Here is a 26967-nt window from a genome sequence, read left to right as displayed (position 1 = left end):
TTTCCCACTTTATTCACTGCATTTCGATTCCTGGCAGAGGTAAAATCTGCAAAACGGGGTTTGGTTTTACATCTTAGTGTGGGGAAACCAAAGCACCTGGATTGCACAGAGAAGCAGTGGGCTCTGTGGAGGTCGGGCCTGCACCAGCCTGGCTGAACTCCACCAGTTAATAACGTGTTTACACTGATAAGAACGTTGACTGGCTTTGGATCGCCGGGAATTAGTCTGGGAATGGCGTAACACTCTCTGCTGCAGACTTTTGAGGAAACCTGGATGCCTGTGTAGTATTTAGCTGAAAATACACATTTTTATTTCTTGGCATTTTTTTTTTTTTTTTTTTTTTTTAGCTTATTCAGAAGCTGACAGATGTAGCAGAGGAGTGTCAGAACAACCAACTGAAGAAACTGAAGGAAACCTGTGAAAAGTGAGCGCTGTTCCCCTTCCCACTGATTGCTGCTGCGTGGGGGTTTGTTTAGATCCCTTCTTGAACTTGCCTTTGTTTTTTTATGCTTCAGAGAAAAGAAAGAGCTGAAGAAAAAAATGGACAAAAAGAGGCAGGAGAAGATCACAGAGGCAAAGTCCAAGGATAAAAATCAAATGGAAGAGTAAGTATATCCCTGGATCCGTAACCTTGTAGGTTATGAGGAGGCCAGAGTTTTCACAATGGGAAAATCAGAGAAAGGACTGGACTTTTACTTGAGTAACCTTTAAGGGCAGGTTAAAATACAAGAGGAACAAACAAAACGAAAAAAGGAAAATCCGGACTGTTTGGGTTTTACTGTGTAACAAAGGCACAGCTGTGTTTGGTTTTCTGCAGGTAAAAAGGTTTCCCCAGGTTTTGGAGCCTCTCAGCAGAGAATCTGTGCATTTGGTAACACTGAAAGGAGGTGAAGGGCTTCAGATAATTTCAGAATCAGAGCTATAGGATTTTAATAAACATCCTAGGGGAAAAAAATATATCCAAAGGAGAATGATTGATTGGGGAAAAGAGGGAGAAATACTTAATATGGTTAGAGCTGGTCAGGAGGCCTGCATTTCGTATTAGAAAAAGGTGTTTGGGCATTACGGAAATGTTAACAGCAGTAAAAAATCAATTGCAGCAGGAAATGATTTGCTGAGAGGTTAATGGGACACCGGTGAGAAAGGCTCGGGAGCAGACAAGTAGCAATTCTTTTTTGTTTTCCTTTCTTTTTTTTTTTCTCACTCTTCCCAAAGGGCTTTTTAAGGAGCCCTCGGGAAAGGTGAGATGGGAACGATGTCCTCAGCCTGGGACACAGCTTGTCCTCATGCCGGCAGTGGGGCAGGGAGTAGCAAGCCCCCTGGTGAATCCCATTCCAGTTACTCTGGCTCAGCTGTTGTTTACCTAAAGCTTTTCACTGACCTTTGGGAAAGGATTTTGCACAGAGATGATAAATTGTATTAACTGTTCTTACTGAATTTTCCTTCGTCCAGCCAGGGCTGGTGTAACTGCCTAAACCCAGCCCATTTTAGTGCCACCTGAACAGCAATTCGCTGGTCTTGACTGAGGCCTTATTAGGTTTTACAGCTCTGTCCTGAAACTGGACAGCTGAAGTACCCACAAATTGTTATTTTGTATGCTTTTATGTCTTACCTTCAGCCTTTGACTGGTGGTTTTTGAATAACGGTCTCACAAAATTACTTAAAGTATTTCCTGCGAGTTTATGTGGGGCCCGAAGTTCCGTGTGCCCTGCCCTCCGTGGGATCCTCATCCCTGGCTGCCAGCAGTGGTCTCTGCTCTGGCAGAGGCTGTTCCTCTGCTCCATGAAGTGCCACAGCGTGGCACTGTGTGTCTGCTGACGGCTGTGTGTGCTGCCGGGCTGATTGGGAACACCACCACCACTGAAGAAACATGGCTCATCCTGTGGGAAAAGCCTGTCGGGGAAGAGCGGGGGCTTGTCCTGCAGGTCACGGAGGAAGTCTGAGCCCTTCCTGCAGTAAAGGGCACCTGCAGGAAGCACACAAAAGCTAATTACTCAGGTCCCTACGCTCAAAACATGGCCCTAATTAGATCACAGAGAGTTGAGGGGATTCAAATATTGGTGTGATGTTACTGACCGCAGTCACTTGTTGATTGCTCCCCCCCCACAGAGAGAAGACGGAAATGATCCGATCCTACATCCAGGAGGTGGTGCAGTACATAAAGAGGGTATGGCAGGCCATGTGTTTGTTTTCCGTTCGTGGGGATAAAATGTCAGCTTTCATCTTTTGGGTGATATTAAACTGCAGATTTCAATCTTCTGCAGCTACTGATGTTTTACAGGTGCAGCGTAGACTTTTCTTCCCGTTCCGGTTAAAGGAGAACTGGAATTTCAGACAGTTCTTCATTAATTATTAGTCAGTGTTTGAGGCATGGTGCTGAGAGAGGCAGATTTTAATGCAATTTCATCTTGGAATATCCTTTGTGTACTCATGGAAAACATAATTTTTTTAATCGGTTGCCCTCTCTTTAAATGCAAAGATTGTATAAGGAACTCTGAAAGTCAATGAACATTTAATTGCTGAGTATATTTTACCTTTAATTGGATTTGTACAGTTGCTGAAATGTGAAAAGCTTTCTGTGAGCTCTGTAAACACAAGTCAGAGCATTTCATTACAGGTGTCAGCCTTGAGCTTTTCTGAAGCTGGGGGTGGTTTACACTGGGCTGAAAGTGTGCATGCAGCGTTTTGATGTGTGAAACCACCGTGAAACATACTCAGCTCTTGAATTTTCTCTTAATTTCAGTGCACACACAGCTCAGTTCAAAAGTTCATTTCTCTCAGGAAGGCCTTGATTTAGGAGGCAAGCTGAAGAATTAGCAAACTGAGCACGTTTAATTCCTGTTGGAGTTAATTCCATGTCTGAGTGCTTTATTACACGGGGCCCAGAATTGATCAGCGTGTTCATTTAGGACTCCAGGATGCAAATCCCCTCCTTCTGGGAGCAGGGTCCATCTCTCACAGCTTGAATAAGAAAAGCTAAATCAAAATAATACAATTTTTAAAACTGCATCGTGCTTTTGATAGCATTAGGAGTCAACAGTTAAGTCCTTTAGACATTTGTGATTCTAAAATCCCACGGGCGAAATCTGAGATACGTTGTGTAATTTAATATTGGAATTATTGATAGTTTTGATGATAACTTTCTAATTTTAATGGATGACAAGTTTGCTGGGAAAGAGGTGGGAAAGCGAGGATGTGCAGTCTCTGAGACAAGCTCTCTGCTATTTTCCTACAGCTAGAAGATGCTCAGAGTAAAAGGCAGGAGAAACTTGTAGAGAAACACAAGGAGATCCGTCAGCAAATACTGGATGAGAAGCCTAAGGTAAAGAGTTTTTGAACATATGTTACACTGCTAAAAGTGTCCTTCAGGAAGGAAAAGTGTTCTTGCAGCAGGTAGGCTGATGTTTAAACATGAGAGGATCCGTTCTCAGCCTCAAAGCCATCGTCACTAAATGTTCAGGGTGAGAAAAGTCAAGTGGCAGCCTGGTGTGGAGCACCACTCCAGCTGCAGATGTCTGGAACGGGGATTATTTTTTCAGCACTCGTGTTGCTAAAAAGCCTTGGGTGCAAGAGGTGCTCCTGGCCAGCAGAGTGTGCCCTTCCCTCCTCTATGCCCCAGCGGCACGGAAACAAAACACAGTTTACATGTGAAAAGAAAAAGAGATATCTCCTTAGCATGCTCGCCGCAGGTACTGGTGGTCGTTGATCAGGGTGTATTTTTGTGCAAAACAACGAGCTTTTTCGTGATAACGGTGCTTAGTATTCTACATTGCTTGCTGGGTGTCCTGCCTTTGGTTTTGTGTGTTGCATCTACACGTGACATTCTGAAATACAAGTTCTGATCTTCTCTGAAGCTGGTGGCAGTTCTGCCCTTGACTTCAGTGGAGCGGGTTCAGAGCCCTCCACCTGTCCCTGATTTTGCTGTAGAGAGACCTAGGGAACTGTGTGATCAGACTTCCCTGCAGAGGGAGACTTGTTTGCAGCAGAGTTCATAGCCAAGTGCAATCCTTCACAGCCCATCGTGTCACGTCTGCTTTCATTTCTTCTGCTCTCGCTCAGACGTGTGTCCTCAGCTCCACTTTTCATTTCTTCTCTGTGTCCACAGTCCTAATGTTTTCGTGCTTGTGTTACAGCTGGAATTCTAGCACTGGGTGTGAATTAATCAGTGTTGTCATGTCGTTCCTGTGAAATAGCCAGAGAATAAATTAGGCTGAGGTCAGAATAGCCAGAAGTTTGCAGGAGTATGGAGAAATAAAAATGTTTGCACTTCCAGTTTCCTACTCATCTTTTTTAAAATCACGTTCATGAATAAGGTGGAACTTTTTTTATGTTGAGGGCATCTGGGTGTAAAGACTATACATAATATTATGTTTTATATTTGGTGCTGTAGGATCATGAGCTTCTCAGGCATGCGAACTGGAATTGAAATACTGGGATTCAAAATGCCAAAGAATAATCTGCAAGTGCTTCTAACACTGGCTTGTCCTGAATACTTGAGCGCTTGATCACTTCTCTTTGCGTCCTTTCTTTTATTCTTGGGTTTTTTTTGGTTCTTTTTAATTTACTGGTGCACTAAGGAGTAGCGCAGAGCACTGACAGTTTGTCACTGAGGACTTGAGTTATGTTTTGAAAGACTGTGCTGGACTGGTAGTGTAAGACTCTTCCATCAGCTTGTGCACGTGCCAAGTGTTAGGTCATAGCACAGAGCAGCTCCAGATCCCTGTTTTCCCCTGGATCTGGCCACCAGTGAAAGCACTGCAGTGATCATCACTCTCCATCCCTGCTGAGACACCCTCTGCAGTAAATGTGCCTCCCAGGACCTGGCTGCAGGGCTTTTGTTCCTTCCCCACACACTTGGCCGGATTTATGGTGCTGTGTGCCTCTTGCTTGCATGAGAGGATTTAGGGAAAACATAATTACTCATTTTATTAAGTCTCTTTTTATGTTTTGCTCCGTGTCCGTATTTCATATCCATATTTGCTTCCTTAGTGACAGGGCCTGTGATATAAAATAGATCAAATGATTTCCCAGCTGAGGAGAGCTGATGTATTTTGTGCAGGCAGCAGCCTTCCCGGGGGCTGCTTTTTTAACAGCCCAGTCTCTCCTGCTTCAAACACCCACCAAAATTTATGCCAGCTGTGTTAAAAGGGTTTTTCTGGCAGTATCAACTCAGCCCCAAACAAAGAGCTTAATATATTAAGAGGGAAAGAATTCTCAGTATTCTTCCCAATAATTCCGCTGGAGACAGGATTTGCCATCATCAGTCACTGCCTGCCATGAGGTTATTTATTCCTGACTCACAGTTTGCTGTGTTCTGACTCTGTGCACAGAGCTCTTCCCCAGCCAGGGAGAACGTTGTGTCACAGAGTGCTGCCAGCAGAGCTGCCACAACCATTGGGGTGTTGTTGGCCTCTCTCGGAGTGGGAGTTTGCAGCTTTCTGTCTTGTGCTCTGCGGAGGCCACCAGAAGAAAACTTGCCTTGGAGTGCTGACATTTTACACAACAGTTTTTAGGTACTGCACAAACTGGATGCAAATTAGTTCCCTGTGCTGGAGGCAGAGGTTTTGGTGTTGGTTTTTTTTTTTTGTTTGTTTGTTTAAAATACCGTGTGTTGAGATGAAAGTGCTCAACTCGGGACTGATTTACACCCTTCAACTCTGCCTCTCCCTCATATATGTCATTTCTTTTCAATGTTTGGATGTGAGACTGTTTTGCAGCTTTCATTGGCAGGGCTGTTGTATAGCAAAAAGGTTTTTTTTTCCTCCTATAAGAGCTGGAAACTTCTTGAACTGGTGTTTGTAGGCAAAAGGTTGGAAACAGTAATTCAGCTTCTGGTGGCCCTGCCGAAGCCAGGGCAGGCACTGGCTTTAGTGAGCCCCTAAGGTTGTACTTTTTCTGTGTAAATGATGAGATCTTTATGAAAAACTAATCTCTGCTGCTGCAGAAACTAGAAATTGAGTGTTATAATCAAATCTCTGTATGTGGAACCGGGCCAGCCACTGCCACAAACACGTTTGGCAAAGGAGACTATCGCCTAGCTAAGAAGTCAAAATTCTCTGTCTTGACATTCTAGTGAAATCATGTGGCAAACAAAGTTCAGGTCTCTCCTGCTGCTTTCTCCTCACAGCATCATTACCCAGCAAGGCTGTATGTATTTTCTTTTCTCTCGCTCCTTATTTTTCACTACATTATCTACTGGCAGCTTTATTATCAGCAACAACTTGTATTTTCTTTCTCTCCCATTCTACTTCTTTGTCTCCCCCTCTTAGTCACTGATACACATTAAGCTTGTCCTGTCTTTATCTTCTTCCCCTTGGGCATCTCCTCTGCCAGCTGTGGAGGCTCTGCAGAGAGACAGCTCTTTACACTGCAGTGGGTCAGAGCAGGGAGTGATTTTGGATTCTCCACGTTGTCATCTGAGCTCAGAGCAGCCCACGGAGGACGGGCATGGTCATTGTGTCTCAATTTCTGTGTCCTTGACAGCTTGTGCATCAAATTAAACGTAAATCAAGTGCATTTCCTTCCCCCCTCACACACCCTCGCCTCCAGTTTCATTGTAATTACCCAAATCAATACACGTGAGACACGACAAGGAATTAATTATTTTTCGGGGAACCGCCTCAGTTACAGTAAATAGACCCGAGCCTCCTCTAATTGAAATCAATGAGACTTTTGTTATTCTTGCTCATGGGTCAGAGCTCCACTTAAATCCCAGTGTAACAGCTGCCCCTGCAGTCAGCTCCTGCTCCCAGCAGAGTTATCTCCTTTTTTTTCCTCCTCAAAAAGTATAATGAAAACAGTTTTTAAAAGATTGTCAATCAGTTCTTGATAATGGGAAACAGAAGCATCCGATGCATATTAACTCACCTTCATACATTTATGGTCTCCTGATCTGGCACATGTTATTAATTGCACCCCGTGGGGGTTGACACTTCCCCATCCAGTCAAAATTAATATTAAAACTGTACCTGAAAAATTTATGAAGGCACAAAATGACGCATATTCAAGTTACAGAACAAATTAACTAGATGCTGATCTTACACATCAGTTAAGCCCCTCATAACTCTGGGATCTTCTTCCCATTCCATGGGGCTGGAAAGGCCCTCCAGGGTCTGGACACTGACTCCTTCCTTGCCGGTGTTATAGAACAGAAGGTGTTTGAAAATCCATGGATTTCAGAGCGATGCTTTCTGGTCTCCTAGGATGTCTGAAAACACATGATCGCTGCAGAGGCTGCAGCTTGCCCTGAGGTTCAGGTGACCCTTCGGGGTCATCCTCATGCAGATGATTCCGGTGAGTTTAGTGGAGCTGTTACCTGGCACGGCAAAGTCAAACACAGCAAATGTGTTTTACAGCACTTGGAGATGTTATTTCAGTTCCCCTCAGAGCTCTGGGCTGCTCTGTTTGCTCATCTGGAAGGGAGCAGCTCTGAGGAACTTTGATGAGTATTCCAGCGTGGTGTCAGCTCACTGCATAATTCACAACAGCAATGCACTGTCCTCCACAATCCCTTTCTGATCCTTTACACCTCTGCGGGAAGCCAAGCTGTCTTTTGGGCTAACTGCTCTTAATTCAAACACTTCCAACCGCATTCCAGCTCAACCTCAGGCAACTCTTCAAGAATTCTGGGGAAGGAGTTTGGAGCAAAAGGTTATTTCAGTTTACTGAGTTTCATCAGATTTTGCATTGCCTGGGTTTGGACTGAGTGGTGGAAGTTGCCCTCCTTTAACTGAGCCTGCAGACTCATTGCAAAAAAAACCCCATGAAATAAATGAGTTGATAGCCACTGTCATATTTGGAAAACTCTCCTTTTATTTTCTCCCCGTTTAGGTAAAAATTTCTTTTGTTAGTTCACTCAATTTAAACATTTCCAAAGTTTAAAAAGAAATCTCCCTTGAATCTGTGGCTGCTAAGCTACAATTATTTGCGGCATTATCGGCCAAAAAAAGCAGAGAATTAAGAGGATTGAAATAATTTACTGTTTGTTTCACTGTTCAGCTTGGGGTTTCGGTGCTTTTGTGTTCATCAGAGGGGAGTAATAAAATGTTTCTCTACCTCATTAAATGGGCAGCAGCATGGAGAAATGAATGGAATTTTCTGAGCCTCAGTGAACAACAAATATTTGAAGAGGATATTTGGAAAAAAAAAAAATCTAAACTGAGATTTCCCAATCTTCCTGTGACTTCATCTGGCATCTTCCCACTTTGGGATCAGAGGTGGTGTTTAAATTTTGGGATGCAGTGTTCCCAGCCCGTTCCCTGGAGGCTCCTGGCCCTTTGCTCAGCACCTCTCAGCATTAAGCCCCAAGTGACCATCAGCCTGGCTGTCCAATAAACTTAGAACAGCTTTAAGCCCTGATGGCTCTTGAAATGTTGTATTAGTGCAGTTGCTAAGCAAGTAAGTATTTTTTCAGGGGAAACCAGGGGTTGTCCCTTTTTTTTTTTTTTATCATTTCTCCCAATGGATAAACTCTGCTGAATGCACTCTCAGCCTGGTAATTGAGTAGTAAATAATGTCACTTGGCTCGTTAAAATTAAACAGCCTGACCTTTATCCTGTGCCAGTTTTACACCAGTAGAACTTGCTTAAGTTCTGTGGAGTGACCACCTCATCACCAGGCCTGAGATCAAAAGAATCCAGTCCCAGTAACAGGATGCTCAAAGGATTGTTGTTGATTAAGGCCTTGCTTGTTTACGTTTTCCTTCACAAATCCGCATTTCTAAACGATTGTTTGTTTTCCCAGGAGAATAAATATTGCAGTGTGAGAAAATGGGCATCAGGTCACAAAAGACACATCTAAGCGATTGGGGGTGATATTTGTTTGTGCTAATTAAATATCTTCGGTGTTGCTCTCGCACATCCATATTCTTGGCAGCATTAACGTTCAGATCAACAAATCAACTCATTTCCAGGGTGAATGTGCAGAATGCTTTTTAAAATTTATTTTATTGAATGCTGATATCGCTTCCTTTGAGCAAAAGTGTCACCAACCCTTCGTGGGAAGAATGTAAACATCAGGAATTATGAAAATATGGTCAAATTAAATTGGAGTTTATTGACAGAGGGAGCTGTTTTTCGTGGACCGTTCTACTGGAAGTCAGAGAAAATCTTGGGTTTGATGAGGAGGTGCAACAAAAGGAGAGATAAATTACAGGAAAGGGCAGTTTTTCACTAATGTAAATCAAAAGGAACATATCAAGTCAGCGGTGTCGCTGGTGATTTAAACACGTTGGTGAAGGCAAGAGGATGGTCCGTAGTGGAGCTCGTGTGGCAGACAGATTGGATTTGTGAAGGGTGGTGAGGTGTTCCTGGATATCATGCTAGTAAATTAGAACTGTGAAGTTGGGTTGTTTGTTTTTTTAAGAGAAGTGATTTTTTTTTTTAGAATCCAGCTGCCACCTGTGGACAGAAGGGTTCACAGAAAGTTACATTTAAAAAAAAAAAAAAAAAAAAGGCGGCACAAATTTGAGAATTCTTCACGAAAACAGGAAACTTCACTGGTTCTTTTTTACTTTAATTTGCACAAGTGGATCTGTTCTGTATTTTACCTGTCTCAGATAAGGTAGGGGCCTTAAGGACCATCTCATTGTAACTCCCCTGCCACGGGACACCTTTCAGTGGACTGGGGTGCTGCAAGCCCCATCCAGCTTTGCCTTCCCCCGGCAGCCCAGGGCAGTGCATCCACACTGCTCCTCACCACCCCTGTGGCTCCTGCAGCCTCCTGGAGGTGCCTGGTGGCAGATTAGCCCAACTGCCTGTGACTAATGAGCAATCAAGGTGTCGTTATTTACCATTATGCAGATAAAAGATGTGTGTTCCCCTGTTCCTAACGGCCCTGTGCCGGCAATATCCATCAATCTGACAGCACAGACCTCCTTTCCTGGCAGTGGGGTGGGTGTTTCAGAACATCCACCCCCACGTGCAAACGGACCCCCTGGTTAAAAGCAAGAAAACCACTTTGTGCAGTAGCAGGTTTTACAGTATTTTACAAAATTTACTGCACTGTTCCTCTAATTCTTTCACATGCTTTATTTGAGTTAGAAAGCAGATCAATTAAAGGGAGAAAAAGGAAGCATTAAATTGCTATTAAAGGGATCAGCCGTGTAATAAACATCAAAAGGTAAAAACTACCTTTTCTCCCCTTGAAAACATGGGATTATATAGAATGGTTTGGGTTGACAGATTCCTTAAAGACCATCTCATTGCAACCCCCCTGCCATGAGCAACCCTTCCACTAGACCAGGTTGCTCAGAACTCCATCCAGCCTGGCCTTGAGCACTTCCAGGGATGGGGTAACCACAGCTTCTCTGGGTGAACATAAATTACTGAAGTAGACCTAACTTGTAATGTTGATATTTGTGAATAGTTAGTCCTTGTCAAAACAAGTGAAATTCCTACGCAGAGAAGAGTGCAGTGTGTTCTACCATAGACTGAAATCTGGGAAATGAGTGGGAAAAACTAATATGTAGCTTCTTCCTGCAAAGTCAAGTCCAGGATGATAATAATATCCTAGAGAGAGCACGTTGTCTCTGCAGAAGATTCTCCTCTGTGTACTCTGGGGTGACTGAGGATGACAAGATAATGTCACCCTGGAGTGAATAGTGTGACACTGAGAGGCCCCTTATCTGTTCTGTGTGGCCTCAGACACTTTGACCTGCACTGTCCCACTCTCTGCTCGACCACAGAGCATGTGTTGGGGTTAAAGCAAAGTGCCAGCTGTCACTCAGGCCCTGCACTCCCTGTGGCTCAGCAGTCACTGCTTGCCACAGCAATAAAATCCCCGAAGCAGAGACAGGTGGCCAGCAAGGTAGCAAGTGCCCGTGAGAAAAACAGAGCACAAAACTAACTGGTGTGTTAACATCGCGATCTCCGAAGGGAAAACAACCGAGAGCGATGTTAAAAAATTGAAGAAGCTGGGGGCTGCAAACGTTTTGTGTCAGGATGTTTAGCTTAGACCGCACAATATTTAAACCTGACGAGAGAAGCCTCTGCTGTGGAAATGTTTGTGGTTCTGCAAAGGCAAGTGCTCTGCATGTTAAATCTCAGCGAGCGACAGGGCCCTGCAAGCCGCTGGCTCCCCTTCACCTCTCCACGAGCGGGGATAGTGCTCCAGGAGAAGCACATTAAAAAGCACAAGGTAAATGCTGCGTGGTGTGTGCATAGATAGTGTGTTTGAAATGCGTGGTGGTGCACACACGGCACCTTATACAGGTGCTCGTCGCTCTCAGTCAGCGAGAAACACCTCAGAGGCAGAACCAGAGGCGCTTGTACAGCCGTGCTCATCATTAGAGCTACATATTTCTTAATTATCAGCCCTTCAGTGCAACCTGACAAACAGCACGAGATGCAGTTTGACACAGCTCGTGGAAAAGCACTAAAAGAAATATTAATGCTTGGCACGCGAACTCGTTAGAGGGGTGTTTTAAAATGCATGAAATGGGGGGGGAAATATATTCTTTAATGAACAGAGAAATAAAATCGCTGGGCCTGCAAAGCTTGTAGTGTGTGAACAGCTTTGAATATGCAAGCCATTTGTTAGGGTGGTGCTCCTGTCTTTGTGCAGAACCAGCCTGCAGAGCAGAAGCACTAATGGAAATAATTCCCTGTGTCTGCACGGGAGGGAGTCGTGGACATTGAAGTGCCCAGTAAAGGTGCAGGTTGCTTTAACCAGGACACTCCCAGGATGGGTGCTGAGCTCATCTAACTTACACTGAGACACTTTAGGACCAAAAGATAAAATATTAGAAAGGTGTAACAGAAATAGCAAAAGTAATGTGAGAGTTTCAAAGTAGACCTGTACTAAAAAGGATATTTAAAACCACGAAGAGAATAATCTGTTTCAGGGGAGCAGGTAGGTTGTTTTTAGAAACAACAAACTTTTCTGCAACAAGAAAATGCTGTTGTTTTGAGATGCAGGATCTTTCCCTGGAGTTTAAGAGTACTCAGCTTGGTAGGGGAAGAAAACCCTGCACATCCAGAAGGGATAGAAGAGTGACAGGGCATGCAGCACCTCAGGCACGTGTTGCTCACCATTGCCTGGGTGAGCTTTCAAGGGTCTGGCAGCCCTCGAGTCAGTGGCAGAATAGCTGGGAGGGATGTTCCCTGCAAAGATTTCTTTTCATTAAATTTCTCCTGTGACTCACTGGCAACAAATCAGCACTTTCTGCCGTAGGAGCCCCTCAGAGTTGCTGCAGCTGCTTAACAGTGGCTGGGGGTGATCTCAGGCTTTAGGTTGGACTGGAGTGACTCAGTGAGTTTCTCATTTTTCAGCCCTTGTTTGGAAGGGGATTCTTGCCAAGAGATTGTGGAGGGTGACTAAGCATGTAAACTGCAGCCCTGTACCTGTAAATGATCTCTTTTGTGGAGTCCCAGAGCTTTGTAAGGTTTGTGTGGGGTAAAGGGATGTGCTGCCCAAGAAGGGGAGGCCTGATCCAGGTGTGCTTGGGTAGGAGCCTGGCTGGTCAAGGCAAAGTTAACTTTTAACATTGTAATGAAGTCTTGTCACATTGGCTTTTCTGACTTATGAGCATGGTGAAAGTTCACAATTTCTGTTCTTCTTCTCCCTCCCCTATAAAAAACCCTGACAGAAAAACCAGAGTCTTGATGTCTGTCTGATTGAGAACTGGTGAAGGCACCAGGGAGAAAATGAGAAATATGCACGAAAGGAGGTGTGCTGGGGATTGAAGTGTAGATTCCTGGCTAATTCTCAATTACTGGATTTTTCACTTTACATCCAGGCACTGGATCTGTCCAAGTGGCAGCCTGGAATTCTGTGCTCAGTCTGTGAGCTGTAAGCCCAGTGGGCTTTACTCTGACAAGCAGTTTGAGGATTCCAGGTTTATTCAACAGGGTGCAAGCAGTGTGTTGCTGCAACACCTGCGGTGCTTCTGTTTCGAAAGGGCCAAACAGGCACAGAGTTTGGAGGAAACTTGTTAGTTTATATTTTCAGCATGAATAAATCTAAATATATTTATATCAAAATCCTTCCTTGGGGTTTTTTCCTCTTTCAGACCTGCTCAGCTATTCACACAGTCCTGTTCATTGTTCAAGTGCAGTTTCCAGCAATATTCTACATTTCCTTTGATTTGTGTCATTCATTCCTTGAAGTGAAGGTGCCTGCTGACAAGCAATTTTATGCCAGTTTTAGTGAAACAAACACCCTTGATTTATAAATCCAGGAAGCCTCCTAAACCTCTCTTGGCAACAGAAACAGACCTCAATTCCCAGGAGATAAGACGAGGAAAGCTAATTTCTGTGGTACCATAATATTACCCACTGTCTTTTTCTTTTTGTTCTGCAAAGACATATTATAGAACAAGCAAAATGCATATAGATCAGATTGCCTCCTGAAATCTTCTGAAGATGAATAAATGAGCATTGCTTGGGAGCCAGGCTGTTACCTGTAACCTCACTAGTGGCCCCCTGGCCGGTACGAATTTTAATCAAAGGGAATTATGATGAAATGGAGTAGATCCAGTCCATTGGCTTACACTGCTGAATAAATGTGTTTGTATCTATCTAACAGTAAATATTTGATTATGCATGCATGTGCACACATGCACACATGCACACATGCTCACGGGGTGCATTAAGAACATGCCTGTGCTGTGATGGCAGAGATTAGTCTGATACATACGCTCTGGATGCGTGTGTGAAACTGCAGTTACAGCCTTGCAGGACGTAAGATTCAGTATTACAAAATGGGATTAGTGGTTTTCAGACTGGCTAATTACAGCCAGGAGAGGTGTGGTGCCCCACTGTGCTGCTTTGGGAGAGCCAGGAGAAAGCAGCTCAGAGCCCTGAGGGTGGTTGTGCAGCTCAGGAAGGAGCAGCAGCTGATCAGTGAGTGATTCTGAGGCCTCCCCTCCTGCCTTTCGCTCTGCAGGAAACACAGCCCTGACCTTGTGGCTCCAGTGCCTACCTTAGACAACAGAAATTACCATAATTCCTGCTTATCTGTGTGAAGCTTCCCTGATGCTCCTTCAGTGACATCAGGGATTTGTTAGGTTAAGCACGTTTGAGACCTCAAGGTGTTTAGGTAATAAGGGGTATATAAATGCAAATTAGATAGTAAATATAGGAGAAAGGCACGGAAGGAGGGTTTCATTGAGGATTAACTGCTAGATAAATTCTCTTTTTAGCAGTCTCTGTGTAAACTGCAGTGACTGGCCCCTCCAAGGAGAGGCTCTTTGCAGTGCTGAAGCAGGTACCTGTTTCTCAGTGCTCTCGTAGACAGAGAGCTCAAACATATTTATATCCTCATCCCAAAGATTAGCACGTCGGGAACAGTGACAGATTGCAAACCAGGGAGATGGATTGGCAGGGGAGAGGACAAGGGAAGCATCAAAACGTCATCCTGCGTTCCCTTTGTGTGTGGCTTCCCAATTAATGTGTAGACTCTCTCCTCTTAATGGAATCTTTACCTCTGGAGCCACATAAACCCTTCTGCTTAACGCTGTTTATTTTTACACTCCTGTTTATGGGGAATGCCTCATGCGATAGCTTGAAAACAAATGTTCCCTCTCTTCCAATCACTTCCCTTTCCCCTTTTTTTCGGATTGGAAATGCCATTTTTAATTTGCTCCCCTGTTTATTACTCTGACATTCCTGCTTCCTGGGATTATCCTGATTCCTTGACCTCCCTCCCTGCCTCATCTGGTGTGGGAGACGGGGAAAGCTCCCTCACTGAGAATTTATTGTAACAAAGTTCAGATTAACAGGGATGATTTCACAGTTCGACCTTCTGTGTTGTGTTGATACTCATTGCTCCTCTACTCAGCCCTTCCCCACCCCATTTCACTCAGATTCCCTTGCAGTTTGTTGTATCATTAAAAAACGATGTGAACAGTGACAGCTTGGCCTCGGTTTTATATGAAAAGCTGCCTTTGGAGCAGTAATGGATCCCACTCCATCTTTTGCCTGGCTAGATTTGCATTTTTCCATGGAAGCACCTTGGATAAGATCATCTGCTCTGTCCTACACTGCGTGCAGGGCACCATTATTGTGGTATAAGGACCACAAATTACTCGTATTTAATACTCCAGTTTCCCTCTCAGGGATTTCCTGTCAGTAGGCAGAGGACTCCTCGATATTCCTCAGCTGGCCCTCACAATCCCTTCTGCAGCCCTTAATACTCTTTTTATCCCGAGTCCTCCCTACACAAAACTTAACAAACATCATTTTTGTGCCAGTGCACGAGCAGCCCTGGCTCGTTAGTGACTCCAAGTGTGGCTCTTGAGACACCAGGAATCAGGGGAGCCTTCCCCCAGCACAGACCTTTTTTGCTCCTTATTTCTCCTGCCAGCCTTCCCCTCTCGGCTGGGGGGGAACAAAGCAATATCCGGCAGCAGTTACACGTTCCATATTTTTTACTCGTTTCACATAATAGCTTTTCAAATGTTTTAAACACTTGGCAGCTTCCCTTTCAGCTCTGGGTGTCTTTAATGCGCGATTAGGCACAGGCTTTGGGGGTGTTCTTTGTCTCCCGGGCGTGTTAATTTGTAAAAAGGAGCAAAATTTCTGACTTGCCTGTTAACTGCCTCTGAACCAGCTTTTAACCCACAATTTAATCACGTCTCCCCTTTCTTTTTCACCTTGTGTGTTGCAACTTCCCTCTTTGTTTGATTCAGAACACGGTTTTGGAAGACGCACACCCCAATATTGTCCTTGACCTCCCCGTCAAGGGGAGGTCAAGGACAATATTGGGGTGTGTGTCCCCTAACCTGTGACTCCTTAATTCCACTGAAATTCCTTACTTGTTGCTGCTGGGTTTCAGTTTTTCCTACTGTTACCCACCAGTAAAAAACTAGGATTCAACTCCTCGTGAGTGACATTTGGGGATTTATTTCTGCTGAGTTCTGTTCAGGCCTGGCACTGATCCACAGCAGTTCGTATTGCATGTTGCAGGGTTAATGTCTGGGATCAGTCTGTGGCCTGAAGAGGCAGCATTTTCTCCTGTTTCTTTCTGTATTTACATAAAAGAATTAATCAGCCTTTTAAATTGATTTTTTTATTATTAGTTGGAGGTGTAAGTTTTAGTTATTTCACTATAAATTGCTGATTCAGAGCAGGAACTTCCAAGCTGGTATCTACATTTTTAACATACTGATCTCTCCTATTTGTTGTCTTTGGGCTACTCTCCTTTAAAGAGACATCCAGCACATCAAATCAACCTTTACAATAGTTGGGTGTTTGGGCTTATTGGGGCTGACAGTTTGATTTCTGAAAAGCAGAGTCTGATGTCTGGTCACTGTGATGGTCAGTGGAGATCATTACGTGGTCACAAGTGCTTGATTTTTCTAATTAATTGGCGACAGTGTAAGGGACCCTTAGAGTTCCTGGAGAGATGCAGGTGAAATTATACCATCTTTGGAGTACTGCAGTGAGTTTTGGAAATGTTACCTGTAATGGCATCCAGATGTCTGCACGTGGTTTTATCCCATATATCTTGCTGGATGTTGAATATTCACCCTTTTTGTAATTTGAAATTCCTCTGGTGCCACAAACAGCAGGCTGGAATTGTCCCATTCTGCATTTCTGAAAGGTTTTATTTGATTTTATTTAGTGGCTGATACCATGCCATCTTCGTTTTGTTGGTTTTTTGGGTTTTTTTGGCATTCTTTAGTGGGCTGTTGATAGACAACATCAGTGTCTGTGGAGAAAGTTGCTGTTACTTGGGTTGGTTTTCTGTGCCAGTGATTCTTCCACCTTCCTTTCTTGAAAACAGTGACTGTTAGAACATTAGAACAGACAAGTTTTGGTAGAAAGGTAATATTTCACAGCCTTGTGGTTTTTTGGGTCTGAGCCTCCTCACACACGTGGGAAGTGTAGAGTGTCCTGCAGATCATCTGTTAAAGTTTAATGCTGTTGCCAACCAGCAGTGCCAGAGTATTGTTATCCTGGGAATATTTCATCCTTTTCACCTTTTCCTATTTCTGTGCAAGTGTGATGAGTAACAACTGAAGAACTGGTCAAGTGGGGTGCTCTAATTGCATTTCCTCGGGCTTTGCATTTTCAAGACTTTTATCTTTCCGCGTTGCTGCACTGTTTAATTCAGCTGAATTAAATGATGAGTCCTAAAGTGAATCTTTATGAATTAAAGGGGCCATGATGCAACTGAAGAGTCCTTCAGGGGCAGTAGGTGCAAAACTGGAGGTAAGATAAGACTCCCCTTTTCTGATTTTAGATATCCACAGGAAAGCTGTGCAGGCCTCAAGTCCTTCAGGGGAAGGGAACGGTGCTGGCAAGCAATTCACCGAACCCAGTGTTTATGCCTGCCCTGCAAGGGCTAACAGAGAACTCACAGACAGTCCAGTAGGACCTGTGGCACATGCTTTGATTAAAAATTACACTGAGTGTGAGGGTTTTAAATGGTGTCAGCAGGGCCAGCTCGAACCTCTCTAATTAAAGAGACAGGCATTACACTCCTTAAGCGAGGGGTGAATTGAGATGAACTCTTCTGACAGGTGTGAAACTTCCTTGATGCATGTGGAAACAAATGTGGGATGGCCTCAAAATTGCTGCACCTGATTTCTGTCTGTGAAACAGATCCCTTTTGAAGAATAATTCTTGGGGTTTCGATTAGCTGTTAGAGAAGATAGTTCTATTAGAATATATCCTTCAGCTTCCAGAGGAAATGAAACATCGAGAATGGAAGGAAGAAAACAGAGAATGAGGAGATGGACAGTTGGTAGGTCTTTATTTAATAACAAAAAGCAAGGAAAAATTATAGAAGCTAAGACCCAATGTTTTACACTTGCATTTCAAATACTTTGAATCGAAAATGTCGAGAGTAATTGTTAAAGTAAGAGAGAGTAGGTTTTATTGTCGAGGAGAAAGGCAGGTTGTATTTCCTCTGTGCTTTTGCTTGTGCAAACAATTTAAACACAGGTACACATTCAAGTTTTGCTCTTTAATGCAGTAATAAGAGAAGGTGAATTTCTGTTGCTCGGAGCCTTCTTAGCCTCCAAACTGCTTGGAGAAGGAAAAAAAGGAACTCAGGAAAATCCCAACTGCCTTTGCTGCTCATCCATCCAGAGAAAATGAGGCAGCATCTCTTTACAGGCAAAGCCAAGAGAGAGGCCGGGGTGTGGAAGTGTGAAATGGCACGTTCTCCAGAAAGCTGATCCCAGCTGGGTTGCAGTTCCCAGGCAGGATTAGCCCACTCCTGGCAGTGGGTGTGAGGGAGCTGCTCCCCTGGAGCTGCTGGCCGGGCAGTACATTGGACAGCGCTGCCACCAGCCGAGGGCAGACGGGAACTGGTCCCCTGGGTGGAGTTTCACAGCGATGAAACCTCGGCCCAGCTCTCAGCTGATGGTAAAGAACAGCGTAAAGAGGGCAGGGAAGGGTGTTGTAGCTGGGTGATTGTAGGTGAAACCTGCTGGGCACTGGCGTTTCCAGGGACACACTCGCAGTGCTCGCAGTTCCCCGGGAATTTCTTCACAGACGGCAGAGAGGCAAAAAGGGAGGAACCTTAAAGTGGTGCTTGTGACTTCAAAAAAATCTTACATGGTACACAGACCCTGTCTTTTAGTTCTGGAATTTGTTCTGTAACCATTTCAGAGAGAAGAAAAAACTCCCTCTGTTGATCTTCCCCACTTGCCTTTGTTCTTTACTGTCCTTGAGGTTTTGAGGGCTTTTTGCAGGCTCACTAAACTATACTTTTCTCCAAGCACACGTTCCCAGAAACAGGGTTTGACTGTGTTCTTGTTCTGCTCTCAGCCGCTTCCAATTTGGGAACTGTTAAATTCCTGCTACTTTGCCGTGGGACTTTGGGCAGGTTTGTTTGTTTGGTTTTTTTTTTTCCCTTTTGGCTTAACTCTTCATTATAACCCTAAAAGCACATCTAGTGTGCTTTTAATCAGAGCAGTTGTGAACAGAGCTGGCAGCTCTGGAGGAGTTATCCCTCGAGTTAGGAACCAGGGAAGGGCTGTTCTGCTCCAGAATGATTAACAGGGTGATGCCATGGAATATATGCCCAAGCAAAGGGTTTGGATACCACACATTTTTTTGCTCCTGTGACTTAATTTAGGCATTCCTTGAGGCACTCCAAAATAAAGCATTCTCTAGAGCACCTTTATGGAAACAGAGTTTCTCTTGGCCTTTGCCCAGTATTATACCAAGTGATCACTTTTGGGGACATCTATTGTAGCTATTGCCTAGAAAAAGAAGTCCAGCCATAATAAACAGGTTGTGTACACATTCAACAGAACCCTAAATATTTGTGCTTTCTAATTTATGGTGTGTGCTCCCTTCCTTAAATAAGGAGCTATGCTGAATATTATCCATGTAGCTCCTCCTGAAAACCAAAGCAGTGCACTAACCCAAACAACACTGTTCAGCTGTACTGCTATTCTTAGTTTACCCCCGTTCCGTACTGTGCCAGAGATTTCTCCCTTTTGTGATTGCTCAGTGATTGTCTCAGACCAGCTGAGTGGTGAGAGTGACAGCATTTTTTAACATGCTCGTGCCTCTGGGAGTGTGATTCAGGTATGATGGCCAGTGCCCATCTAGTGACCTCAAGTGATCATTGCTGTCTCTGTTCTCAACTCAACTATGGCAGAACAATCAGAACTCCCAATTTGAACCCTAAAGGCAGGTGGGGTTATAAGAGCTGAGTGTTTTACCTGCGTCACATCTACAGCCAGCGGTCTCCCACAGCTTTGTTAGAGTTCACAAGAAAGAATTCAAGCCTCCTGCTTCAGTTTTGACATTATTTGCTACAAAGATAATTAATTTTTATGTTGAACCAAAGAGGGGAAAAAAAATAAATGAGTGGACTTGACAGCAGGAGCAGGATGAGGGGATGTAATTTTTAAAAAGCATCTCTGTTTACTTTGTTCTCATTTAAGGAGACTCTCTTCAATTATATTTGGGGTTTTTTATGGCATCCTGCTTAAAAACTGCAAGCTGTACCGAGAGCAAACACTTTCCGAGCAGTGTCACAGACACCTTGGCCCCTTTCCTGCACAACAGCAAATTAAACAGACACTTCATCCCTTCCGCAGACTTTTGAGTCAAAAAATAATCAGACCCAGCCAGGGAAGGGGCTGCTCTGCTAAGCAGCCCAGGGAGAGCCTGTTTTGATTCCCTCAGCGAGCGCTCTCAGGGCTGGGATGTGTTTCTCGCGCCACTGCACAGCCCCGGTGGACACGAGACACTGCAGGTTTTGACTCGGTGCTGGGTATTTGGTTTAAAATGCGTGTTTGGGCTTCCTTTTATTTAAAAGGAAGAAGGGATTTCTCTGGTTTTTCATTCTAAAAAGGGGTGCTTGGTATTTTTTCCAGAACTGTTGTGCTCTTCTCAATAACTACATACATGCTGGTTTTTGCTACTCCTTTGGATTATTTTCTCTCTCCAAACTTAATTTATAACAGAACTTTGGGATTTATCACTTTCCTGGGTAAACCTTTTCTGTGCCAGTTATTTTCACCTACTCTGTTACCTGTAATCACCTCATTAACAGTGTCTGCACTGTGATACAACTGCTCCTGACTGTGCTTGGCTTTCCCTTCTCCTTTCCCCCCCCAAATAAATAATATTAATATGTGATGGGATGATTTCCAGCCAGCATCTATCACCTCCTCCTCAGTGTGCAGAATACTGTCAGACCTGCCTCTCTGCAGGGTGTTTGGGTGCTGCTCTGTGGCAGCCTGGAGGGTTTGTGTTTTACAAAGCTTTCTGTTTTCATTTAGAAGAGTTGCTCAGCTGTACCTGCCCACATTTGGGCACCACACTGAACCCTCCCCAGGGTCTGGTTCTGAACGTTCCCAAGAGGAGCTGCTGGGCACTTCTTGAGACTTTTAACAGCTCCATCTATAGGTGCCAAGCCCTTGAAAAATCCGTCAGAACTGAATAAATTCAAAATGGGTTTGGAAACCACTTCGGAAGTGAAGTGTTTTCGGAGCTGAAATTCTTGTTGACCAGTACTTTGACAGGAACAAAAACTTTGCTAGAACTTGAACAGCAGGACTTAAGCCAGGCTTCAGGTATCAGAGGCGAGGACCAGGAAGGCCTGCTGGGAGGGAGGAGTTGCTTTCTCCACTCATTAGCCTTTGTGCAGCATCTGGTGGTGGCCCAGGGCAGAGGCAGAGTGCAGGTCTGATTCAGTCTGGCAATCACTGCTCTCCTAAAGCCCTCAGCAGTGTGGGGAATCTGTCCTGGAGTGACCAAATGTCACTTGTGGTATCCCCACATACCCTCACATTGGAGTTAAGGCAGAAATGATGTTGTCCCGCTCATCCTGTAAATACATATATGAGACTTTGAGCATCTCCCCGTGACTTTTCCTGTATTTGATTAGGAACCCGACATGAATTTTGTCTGTATCATGTCTTTATCCTTCCCCTCTAAAGCTGACGCGCCGCTGCCATCATCATTTTCCATGTGGTGCCGGCATGGGAGTGTTTGGCTCTTCGTTAGTTGTCCCTATGTAAGCAAATAACTTGTAATTACTTCTGAGAGTGCCTTTAGGACATGAGGAGATGACACTTGAGCATCCATATGCCCTGTTTTAGAAGGAAGTGGCAGGCATCATGCTAGTGCCCTGCTGGAACAGATGCAGCTGGGATGCAAAATGCACGTGCCACATGTGGGGGAACTACGAAACCAAATTAAAATTTTAATCAAAGTCTCCCTGCCTTTCCCAAGTCTTCAGGAGCAGATTGCCGGGCGTGTAAGTGGGTCACACGTGGTGCTGAGCGATGGTGCTCTGTCCTTTGCCATCTGGCAACATGAATCAACGTCAGCTGGATGCAAACAGAGCTCTGCAGAGGTGACCTTGGTAACAGGGTCGGTCCACTGAGCAGGGACTGCAGGAGGGCTACCTGCAGTCACAGGAATCCTTCCAGGGAAAACCCAGAAGGAAGGGTTCTGGATGCCGGGAAGCCTCGTGGCCACCAGCACCGGTTTGGTTTGTCGTGGCGGCCACGTGGGAGTTTCAAACCACTGGGTTAGTCTTATCCCTTTAATGGCCACGAATCCACTGAAGTTCAAAGCATAAATGAGATGGAAGATGCAGATAACTGGTTCATTGTGGTCAGTTGCTGCTAAAAGGAGAGATTCCAGATATTCCCCAAGGATATGTTTTGAGGAAGCGTAGCTTATGAAGCACTCTGGTTTTGAAAGTCCCTGAAGTTTAACCCAGCAAACAGAAGGTATTTGTAGCTCAGTTGAAATGATACCACCAAGGCAAATTAGGCTGTAAGTTTTAAATCTGTGTCTGAAATACAAAATCAGTAGAAAATTCCGAAAGGAAAACTATGGATAATAAAGTTTCCCTCTGTTGTTTCCAACTCAAACCAGTACAGTGTTCTCCACATATTAAAGGCTTTGCTGGAATGCACAGTTAACTTGCATTTTGCTGCCTTACTTTAGGTGTCAGTGTTTGGAATCCTTGGCTTAAGCATCTTTCGGAGTGACAGAATTAGAATCCAGTTCTGATGGTTCCCAGCCCTGTTTTGAAACCACTAATCCCACACAGGAGTTTTGTGGTCTGCTCGAGTTTTCCTGGTTGCCTGCACGAACAATGAAGTCAGAGTTTCCCTTGTATGGAGAACAAAGAAGGGGACAGGCAGATTTATGGATTTCCAGGTTCCATGCTAGCTACAAAATGGATGTAACACGTGCCAAGGAGGGAAGCCATCAGGTTTGCTCAGCCTGCCTTCCCCACGTTGTGACTCATGTGGTTAAAAACACCCCTCCAAAATGAGAGCCCAGTGCTGTTGTCTGCACACAAACACATTAATTCAAACTGTGTGTTCACAGACCAGCACTAATTGTCTTCAGCAGTCGGAGTCACTGGGTTTCTCCAGTTACAGCCAGGCCCTGCTGGAGTTTACAGCTTCTTTTATTACCATTGTTGTTATTGTTATCATTATTATTTCTGAAAGCAGTAAAAACTACTCTTCTTGCACAGTAAATGTATCAAACCACATTTATTTCTGTTTCTGTAGTACTGAAGCAAAGAAAATTGCTGCTTAGAAGCGTGTGTGTGAGGTTGTTGTAAGGCAGGATGTGAGCAGGAGTTCACCAGCTGTGGTGAAATTTATTCCCAGATATTTTCAATAGATGAAGGGGAAAAAAATCATGTTTTAGTACTGAAACTATTAAGAAGTACATTCACCTAAATTCCTGTGCCTCAGAGAAAGTTTGCAGTAACTCACAGCATCTGTCCACGGTGTGTGGGACAAGTATAGCATCTAATTCTGCTTTAAACTTGTTTTCTTTTTTATTTTACATAAGTGTTATAAATTGACCTGCAGCTCCGGGCTGCCTTGCGTATATCTAGATTGGGGATCAGTGTACAGTGTAAAGTTGTTTTCAGATGTGAAATACTCTTGCATCCACAAAGAGCGTGGTTATTCACTTGCTGTAAATGCACTAGGGAAATAAGTTATTTCGGTGCTTTTTAGTGGTTTGCAATCATCTTCTTTTGCTTTATTGGGCTGAAATCCTTTTCCAGTTCTCGGGAACTGTTCAGGGGGATGAGTCTGTTTCTGATTGATCACCAAGTCAGGCGTGGCAATGTGATCTCTGGGTTCCAATTCCTGTGTCTGCTTTAATTTCAAAGGCATCATTTGCAAGACCTGCCCCAACTTCTCGAAGGGTTTCACTGGGCCCAGGACAGAACGGTGTTCCCTCCTGAAACTGGGAATTCTTGATTTGTGAAGATCTGGGTCTGAGTGGCAGATGTTTGAGGCAGTGCAGCAGCAGGCAATTCCTATTGCATGAATTCATGAAGCTGGAGCACTGCAGAGGCTCTTGTGGCAGATTCATATTCAGGGCAGAGCTTGAACCTCATTAAAGCCCGTAGCTTGAAGTGAAAATTCCGTGGAAGCGCTTGCTTACAGCGCTGTGTGACAGAAGCCAAAGGGAACAGCAATTCCCTGGTAGTGTTACAGACTTTTGGAGTTGTTTCCAAACCAGGCAAAACTGAGCAGGTGCCCAGAGTGCCAGACAAAGGGCTGTATCACCTGGAGATTGGAGATGGGGAACATTCCTGATCCTGCTTGTGTAGGTGTATCCTCAGTCATTTCCCAGAATCCGTTAATTCCGTGGGGTTTGGACAATACTATTTACAAACCGACTGAGTCTAACTTTTCTCTCTTAATAAGGAAAGTTAATTGAAAAATGTCCTTAGAAATTAGGTTTCTCCCTTGACATGCTGTAAATAAATAAGTTGTGTTGGAAAACAAGATGAAGATTAACAATGGGCTTCAACAAACAGGAACAGCTTAGTTCTCTAAACAACAAAAGTACATTTCATCCTCCAGATATCAACACATGCATTAATATTTATACCCACTTTATTGTGATTGATTTGATTGCATTCTTTTAATAAGGAATGCAGATGGAGTGAGTGCTGTTGCAGATATTCTCAGGAGGGAGGGAACTGCTCACTGTCCCTTCACAATTCCCTGTGCAAGGGTATCAGCACTGCTGGTTTTATCACCTTGCCGGGCACGTGGAACTGCTGGAATAAATGAGGCTGAAGGGAACCAGAGTTGCTGCTGTTTGGTCAGACTTCACAGGCACTGTGTGGGACCTGGTCCTTTGATCCCTTGCAGATCTGTGTCCCGAGTCACCCGTGCCCCACGCCGGTCTGGGATTTCTGCCCTCCTCTTCCCTGCACTTTGCCAAGCGACCCCCAGCTTTTCTTCCTTATTTGTGGGCCGGCCTGTTAATGTAAATTCCAGTTGGCAGCAGGTTACAGTAATGCACTTAATTAATTTAAGCTACAGCAAGAGCGGGCAGATGCAGAATTTGCTCAGCCCCGCCTGCAAGAAGGGCATCACTTTTGGGGGAGAGAAGAAGGATGCTGGGGATACTCTCTGCTTTAGCTACACCAGTTGAAGTCACCCATAAATTTGAGTGGAAATGCAGCTCAGGCTGCTGGGATGGATTAAATCAACCTAAGGTGAGCCTAAGCAGATTTTAGCCTTTTTTTCTTCACAAGCTGTTCCCAAGCTTTCCTGACTCCACTGTGTTCCACAAGTGAAAGAATCGGTCAGTATGTGCCCAGCACAATCAGCTGGAAGTGTTTTTGTACAGACCTGACAACAAAAGTGTGGGTGGATCGGGTTAAACCCAGCTGCCACCTGCAGATATCCCCTTGGCACACAGTGGGGTTATTCTTCTCTGCAAGGCCGGAAAGGGCTGGAATTGAGACACAGCTGGGTGGTCCTCAGATTCAGTGTGCCAAGAAAGAGTTCCACAGTGCATGTGCTCTTGGGCTGGAGATAAAAGCCCAGTTGAGCTCTTCTGCACTGGAGAACGTTGAGAAGACAAACCTCAGTGAGTGTCTCCTGTTTTCCCCTCGTCACCTGAGCTCTTCTTGGCCAATCTGTCATTGCTTAGAGGAGTTGTTTTTATAAACCTCAGGTCTAGGTGGTAAATCTAGACCTAGTCCACCCAGCTGAGTCGATAACACACCGGGTTTGTAGCTAATTTTTCAGGGTTATATGTTGTTTGGAACAGGAAATCCGTGATTTTAATTAGCAATAAAAAGGAAATAGTCTGCTGTGAATTGATCTTAAACAGGTACTGCTGGACTAAATTAGTTCAAAATAAGTAGGATTTTCCATTCAGCAAATTGATATAAAGACATCTTGAGTTTATTAGCAGTTAGCTGCATTATCTGTCTGAGGCCAACTTTGGTTTCAGAAAGGAGTGAAGCTGGAAATCTGTTCTTAGACACAAACAAATGAGCTTATAACAGAGCACAGAGCATCAGGACAGAAGGGACCTCCCCCGTGTAGTCATTTGAAGATCTAATTGTCATATGTATTCTGTCTTGCAAAGTAAATGAAACTAATAACAATTTGTCAGAAAGCCCCAGCATTTTCTGTTCGTTTATTTCACAGTCGTTTAATGTTTAATGAAATTTTGGGAGATGACGTTTTCTTGATGTGTTTGTGCAGAGGATCCTTTTATCTGACACTTCATTAGGGAAAGGATTTGGATTTGGAATGTTCTGGGGAAATAAATCTCTTTTAACTGCAGAGTAAACTGTGCAATCTGCCATATTTAATACAGAGAAGGACCTAAAACTGCCCAACCTATCGTGTTACCTCTGTAAGACAAGACTGTGCTATTGCTCTCAGATTCTAAGAGCATTAAAATATGAGCTGATAACTGGTATTTCACACAGTTGTGCAGGTGGGAGAGTTGAGTCCTTGGCAGTGAAGTGACTTGGGCCAAGTTGCAAAGGAAATCAGTTTGTCATATAAGACAGTGAAACTGTTTCATTTGTGTGAGGCAGTGAATCAGTGAGATGTCCATTCACCTGATGCTTATCTCAATTTCCCTGGCATTTGCTCCTGATCTTTTCAGAGATGTTACTGGTATCACTTTGGATGTGTACAGGGGTGACTTGGGATGACATTGCTGGGTAGGAGAAGAATTTTCTTTAATTTACAGTCTTTTGATTTTGGGTATCCTTTACAGAAGGGCAGTTTCTGAGACAGGGAGCTACTGGAGAGGGTGCAGTGGAGGCCACAGAGATAATGAGGGGTGAGATGCACCTTTCTTACGAGAGGGACTGCAGGAGCTGGGCCTGGTTAGTCTGGAGAAGACTGAGAGGGGATCTCATTACTGCAGATCAGGATCTCCAAGGCAGGTGCCAAGGGGATGGTGCCAGACTCTTTCCAGGGGAGCAGTAGCCATAAACTAAACCACCTCAGCATGAGGGAGAGCTGCTTTCCATGGAGGGTGGCAGAGCACTGGAGCAGCTGCCCAGGGAGGGTGTGGAGTCTCCCTCTCTGGAGAGATTCCAAACCCACCTGGACGTGTTCCTGTGTCACCTGCTCCAGGTGACCCTGCCTTGGCAGGGGATTGGACTGGGTGACCTCCAGAGGTCCCTTCCAACCCCAGCTATTCCAGATCAGAGGACTCGGCCCTTTACACCCCCTGAAGATAATTTACTTTCCAAATCTGTCTGTTAACACTTCACACTTCAAAGCAATGCAGT

General features: G+C 44.4%; 1 protein-coding gene across 2 annotated transcripts in view; it reads left to right on the top strand.

The window, feature by feature from the left end:
• The window catches only part of PLCB1 (phospholipase C beta 1), a 320638-nt gene that overhangs the window by 271546 nt on the left and 22125 nt on the right, over nt 1-26967 (top strand). For both annotated transcript variants that reach the window (XM_027898673.1, XM_027898674.1), the window contains exons 28-31: nt 348-424; nt 516-605; nt 2110-2167; nt 3236-3322. In XM_027898673.1, the coding sequence (XP_027754474.1) occupies nt 348-424; nt 516-605; nt 2110-2167; nt 3236-3322 (312 nt within the window). The remainder of the gene's footprint in view (nt 1-347; nt 425-515; nt 606-2109; nt 2168-3235; nt 3323-26967) is intronic.

The sequence above is a fragment of the Empidonax traillii genome, unplaced genomic scaffold (assembly GCF_003031625.1).
Source record: "Empidonax traillii isolate 1590-97213 ecotype Southwest subspecies unplaced genomic scaffold, ASM303162v1 scaffold614:size843888, whole genome shotgun sequence".
NCBI classification, from domain to species: domain Eukaryota; kingdom Metazoa; phylum Chordata; class Aves; order Passeriformes; family Tyrannidae; genus Empidonax; species Empidonax traillii.
This window is presented reverse-complemented; position numbering and strand designations above follow the sequence as displayed.